Here is a 6298-nt window from a genome sequence, read left to right as displayed (position 1 = left end):
GGTCATCGACGAGCTGCAGTGTCCCCCCGCATCCGCTCCGCTAGACCTAAAATTGTGTTCTGAGCAGCGAACCAGAAACATTTATGACAGTAGCATATTTAATATACATTAGTCAGGAACTCAGGACCACAAAGCAGGTAACACGCAATTGTTTTTTTATTGATCAAAACATTGATAACACCCTAATTGTTTTATTGTAAGAAAAATAAAGTAAGGTTTCTTGCGTGGAATGAGGCAATTTTTACATGACTGACTCAGAAGTTCATATACATGTTAGTATGACTGTAGGTTTGTACGCAATATGTAAATTCCACTGTGACCAGACCTGTGTTTTAGTGAACAAATTGTAACTGTGACACCGCTAACAGAGTCGACTGTACATCCAATGCGGCATACGCGTCGCTTTGCCGCGCCGCTCGATACGCGCGTGGCGCACGTCCCGCGCGGCACCAGTGACAGCCCTGCTCGCAACTCACTACCACCCCTACAACAACATAACCTAATTACTTCTTAACTACGTTTTTCATTATTTTTTTATTTAAATCTTTTATTTGGGTGCTTTTAAATATTCAACAAGTTTTATTAAAGATAAGTCAGCAGTCGTAAGGTAAGATTTTCGGTTATATTTGCATATTAAATAGTAATAAAATTTATTTTGAATATTTTTTTAGGAAATCGTTTTTGCATTATCTTATTTTTTACGTGTAAAACAAACATCTAATAGGATTTAATGATTGTGTAGCACTTGTTATAAAGAGGTACAGTTCGTCACTGGGTAAAGACATATTCGAAGGGTTCAAAATCGATCGATTACGGCTTGGTGTTAAATTTCATTATTTCCAATTTGAACCTTAAATCGTGACCTACAAGGGCTATTCATTATTCAATATTTTTTTTTAATTTAATATTCCATATCGATATAAACTAAACTTCCATATTCTGATATTTACGATATTTATTAACGATTACGGAAAAACTTAAAAGAAATTCATGTTTTTAAATAAAAAAAATCATCTGTTTAAATATTAAGGGACGTTTTCATGTTGATTTTGATAAAGTCTAAATTTGATTTTTAAATATTTTTTTTTAATCCATGAATATTTTCACCAAATTCCAGGTTGGACCAATAATTAATTGAAATATATCGAAATGAATGAAATCGATTTGATAAAAGAAATCGAGAAGCATCCTATACTTTACGATAAGTCAATCAGCGGCTTCAACAAGACGAAACTGAGAGAGGACGCTTGGGGTGCCGTAAGAGATTCACTCAATGTATCGGGTAAATACATTCCACTAAGTTCAATTTAAATAAAATTAAAGACCACACTGATAATTGGTTAAAAATCTGGGAAGAATATAACTATAATAACAACTCATAGTTTTAAAAACGATTAACAAATTTTAGGCTATAGAAAAATATTTGTGCAAAATTTAATTAAATATTAATAAATTTAATTATGTAACTTATTAAAGCGTAAAATATAAAAAAAAATCTCTCGCATTTAAAGTGTAATGCTAGTAATTGATACAATTAAGGAATTTAATTTCCGATCCCCCAAATGTGATACATTTCAGAGACGGAGTGCAAGAAGAGATGGCGTTCGTTGCGGGACTCATTTATAAAGCTGCAGCGCACGCACGGCGGCCGCACGCGATGGTCCTACCACCACGCCATGCGCTTCCTGCTGCCGCACATCGAGCCAAGGTCTGACGCCGACGTGCACAGGTACGCCTGCACATTTCACACTGCACATTGCACACTTCACACTTCACACTGCACATTGCACACTTCACACTGCACACTTCACACTGCACATTACGCTTCGGACACATACAAATAATAGCCTGCAACAATATGTACATGGCTGCAGTAAGGGCCCAGTTACAGACCTTAGGGAACCTTGAACCTTGATCCTTTTTTATATTAATGATGTTTAAAATTTGAATAGATTCTACTGTTATTTTTTGTAATAAATTGCCTCCATTAATTAAAAAAAAATAACACTTAACCCTTAACAGGTCATCGAAAAAAGATGCTGAAGAATCGGACCCAGAAGAAGAAATAAAACCGCGTAACACTCTACCTGACATCTCCTTCCCTGCAACAGAAGTAATCACCAAATACGACGACGATGATGATTCCCAACCGTCACCTAAGAAACAACGTCTCCAATCCACTGATGAAGAGAGCAGTTGTCATTGCAACAGAACTGACCCGGACGAGTTGTTCCTACTCAGTTGTTCGTCAGCATTGAAAAGGTTGAATTCTAAACAGAATGCAGCTGTTAGGTTGAAAATTCAACAGGTCCTTTATGAAGCTGAATTTGGTGTACAAATGGATATGCCATATGTTACTCCGGCAAGTGACTGTGGATATGACGGTTTGGATGGTCATGAATAAAAAAATTTTTTTTTTTACCCGACTGAAAAGAGGGCGTATGTTTTTATTTATAATCTGTATTCTTTCCAATGTGATCTCAAAAGCTTTAACGGTTGGACTTAATTTTGACATTGATGTGTTGTTATTCCGCTGGTTTTTTTTTTTGGTCCAATCGTGTTTGTGTTGCAATTTGATGGTATTGTTTATTTTTTTAAGTCTTTTTTTAAGTTTAGGTTAAAAGCGAATATTAGTAAGATTGTGTTTTTTTTTACAAATAATGTGTGATAAAATATTTGTTTTGAGAACTGTGTTATTATGTTTTTTTTTACTGGACGTAATAAAGTGAAAATTAAATTTACATTGTTTTTACACAGACATTTCTCTTTTATAAAGCACAGATAAAACAGAGCTATATTATTTATACCATTTTTCGGCAGTGAAACACTGTTATAAAAAAATAAAAATAAAACATTTTTTTTGTTTCTCGCCATTTAAAGGATAATAAATTATTCTTTGTTTAAATTAAATTGCTATTTTATTTAATAATCTTATTCTTTTATAACTTTGAACTTCAAAACAAGGCTGTAATGTTCGATGGTAAGTAATATAACCATAGATTACAGATTAATTTACCATAGAACTTGACCATGGTTTAATTACTCTTAATGATTTGTTGTCTATGATGCGGTCCAGTAACTCTTAATGGTCGCCTTGAACTACTGAGTTGACGTCTAATAAATAAATTGAAGATCCATTCAACAGTTTGTTAATATTTCATACAAATGGAAGTTGAAAAATGTAGCTGTTCTTTAGCTTTTTAACCTGACTGGTAAACATATTTTTATCCCTCTCATTACCATTGAAAATAACTGAGAATTATCTCTAATCTAATATTAATTATGTTTTTGTTTCGGTATTTAAACAGTGGAAACCACCAGTAACAACAACACTAGTATAACAATAATAACTACGTAAAGCAATAAGAATGGAAACTGTCCAAATATTGTTCAATAAATAACTATTATTGTTGCATAGTAAAATGAACTTTATTCAATGATGATACCGTTACTTTTCAAGTAACTACCAAATAATACTGTATATTATCGAGAGGAAAGTTCGTAAACTTTGTTCTAGTAAATGTTTAGACACGTTCGTTCAGGAAGACTTTCCTTTTGAATCTACATTGGAGACTCGAATGAATGAATGAAAAACACTTTTCCCAACGAGTTGTGTGACGATTTAAGAATAACACAAGACTACCTTATTATGCCCTAAATGTGAGTCTACGCTAGAGCAAGATACGCCAAAATTCGTTCAGTGTGGACCGACTTACGAACCTCGAACGAGCGCGCTTGCTCTTGTTCATCTGTGCCTGCCTATTGATGCATTTTTGACAAACACAAATGGATTAGCATCGCACTCATACTGCAAAAAACTATGTCCGAGGAGTGTGATTGTTGTACGCTCGTTGTACGTCCATATTTTATACCGCGAGTAGTGCATCTCGACCTTTGCTAGTGCTTCCCGCGCTTTACCCTGTGCTGGCATTATGTGAGATCTACGCTGTGTCAACCAAGTGACCTTGGCCGCCATTCTGCAAATGTTTTAGCCCTTTGCCATATTCATCAATTAAGATAAAGTTAATTACGTATGTAATTATACTAATTTAGTGTACTTGTACATTTTTAATATGCGATTTTGTACAGTCTTGGCAGAGTTTCAGATGTAATTGTGTTTTCCGTGCTGATAATCGGCGTGTATGGGATAATAACTACATTAGATAGTGACGTAAAGGAATGCTTGCCAAAATGTAATACATCTTTCATCAAGGCTAATTAAAGAATAGCTGAAAATCTGCGTATATTATATATGTAATAACCACATGTGTTTTCCTACACTATCTTACTAATATTATAAACTAGCTTTTATCCGCGACTCCGTTCGCGCGGAATAAAAAAAAACGGGGTTAAAATTATCCTATGTCCGTTTCCTGGTTCTAAGCTACCTGCCCACCAATTTTCAGTCAAATCGATTAAGCCGTTCTTGAGTTATAAATGGTGTAACTAACACGACTTTCTTTTATATATATAGATGTAAAAGTTTCGATGGATGGATGTTTTTCAGAATGTATCTCAAGAACGGCTCAACGGAAATTTGGCACAGATGTAGAGCATAGTCTGGAAAAACACATAGGCTATGTCAGCTGAGTTTTTTTTTAAATTCCGCTCGATCTGAGTCGTAGGCGATAGCTTGTTATTTTGTAATCACAAAATCAGTCCGTTGATTTCGGTGGTCATAAAGGTAGAGCAAGATGCAAGTAGATTTTTGCTAGAATTTCGAATACTTACTCGCTAATTTTCATTTGATTAATTGTGGGTTTCTGAGGCTAAAATCCCAGTTTAAATCTTTTTTGTCAAGGATGACCATATGAGACCTTCAAAAACCCATTAAACATATTTGTTTGTAGAACAATGCTATAATTTTAAAGTATTTAAAGTTATTTGAGCGAGGAATAGCGCAATTCTGCAGATTCTTACGATTCTAGGGCGTTTTTAAGAATTTACTTTTATCATTTAAGTGTAGACATACTCAACTTGATCATTCGCGATTATACTGTTCTTTTCCATACGGAGGCATAGTACGCATTACTCTACCATACATCTCTATTAGCCGTCATATCTGATTTCACACCCTTCTTACGCACATCCACACTTACACAATCCATGCATAATTTCTTCAATCTTCCTCTATCTATATCTCCCATATTGTCAATCTACTCCTTTATTTGTCCTAGTTCTATATACTAAACATAAACCAGAAAAAAGAACTACCTAACAAAAATAATCTTCAGTCTGTAAATACATCATCATCAGCTCACTATACGTCCCCACCGAGGGGCTCGGAACCTACCCCAAGTTAGGGGTGACTAGGCCATAGTCAACCACGCTGGCCAAGTGCGGGTTGGTTGACTTCACACATATCATTAAATTTCTTCTCAGATATGTGCAGCATTACGATGTTTTCCTTCACCGTAAGAACGTCGGATAAATGTACATATGTAAATCGAAAATCGAAAAACACATTGGTACATGGCGGGATTCGAACCCAGAACCTGCAGATTGCAAGTCAAGTGCTTAACCCCTGTAAATACACTGCTTGACAAAGATATTCGTCAATAAATGTACAATATCTTTAAATATCTAACTACATATTCCAAAATTCTAATATTTATACTTAAAATATATTACAATTTTTAAAGGTGTACTACTTTATTTTGACGTCGAATATATATGAATATCTTAATAATATTATATTATTAAAACAGTTGGATTAAGGGCCTGATACAAAAGGCAGTAATTTTAGAAACCGCACGCATAGTACGTTCCTGTCTCTGCAGCCCTCAACACTGGTTGCTTGAGTCATGGGTTTCCGCAGCCGGTGGTATACTATTTTTTTTATATAATATACTTTGTTATTTTTGGAACGAAGTTCCTTATCGCGCGTATTGAAAGGGGGCTAGACGGAAAAAATTCTTACGAAAAGTTGTCACGACACTTTTTGCTATAGTATGTTAACGACGAATGAGCGCTACTTCACCATGGCAACGACGTGACAATATATACCGAAAATTCATAGAAATAAAATGTACTTCTGGTGAAGACTTAAGTTTTTTATTCATAGAATAAACATTGGTTCCTTCACTAATTAATTGAAAGGAACTTCGTTCCATCCGGGTGTCCCTTGACACCTCTCAAGTTTTTTTTTTAATAAAATGTATTATATAGATAATAAGGTAATAAATGAATATGAGCGATATTATATTTAAAACATAACAAATTTTAAAATCCTGCGTACTGTAATTGTATGTTCGACAAGGAAAACCGGAAACGGAAATGTTATCACTTGATGAGTAAT

General features: G+C 34.5%; 1 protein-coding gene across 1 annotated transcript; it reads left to right on the top strand.

Annotated features, from left to right (window-relative positions):
- The first annotated feature begins 1121 nt into the window (after positions 1–1121).
- On the top strand, positions 1122–2433 carry LOC106718177. Its single transcript, XM_014512190.2, has 3 exons — positions 1122–1282; positions 1579–1729; positions 2023–2433. Exons 1-3 carry the CDS (start codon positions 1150–1152, stop codon positions 2402–2404), a joined length of 666 nt encoding a protein of 221 aa, XP_014367676.1. The 5' UTR covers positions 1122–1149; the 3' UTR covers positions 2405–2433.
- Positions 2434–6298: the final 3865 nt, after the last annotated feature.

This window comes from Papilio machaon, chromosome 10, assembly GCF_912999745.1.
Source record: "Papilio machaon chromosome 10, ilPapMach1.1, whole genome shotgun sequence".
NCBI classification, from domain to species: Eukaryota; Metazoa; Arthropoda; class Insecta; order Lepidoptera; family Papilionidae; genus Papilio; species Papilio machaon.
Note: the sequence above shows the minus strand (reverse complement) of the source record. Positions and strands in the feature narration are given on the sequence as shown.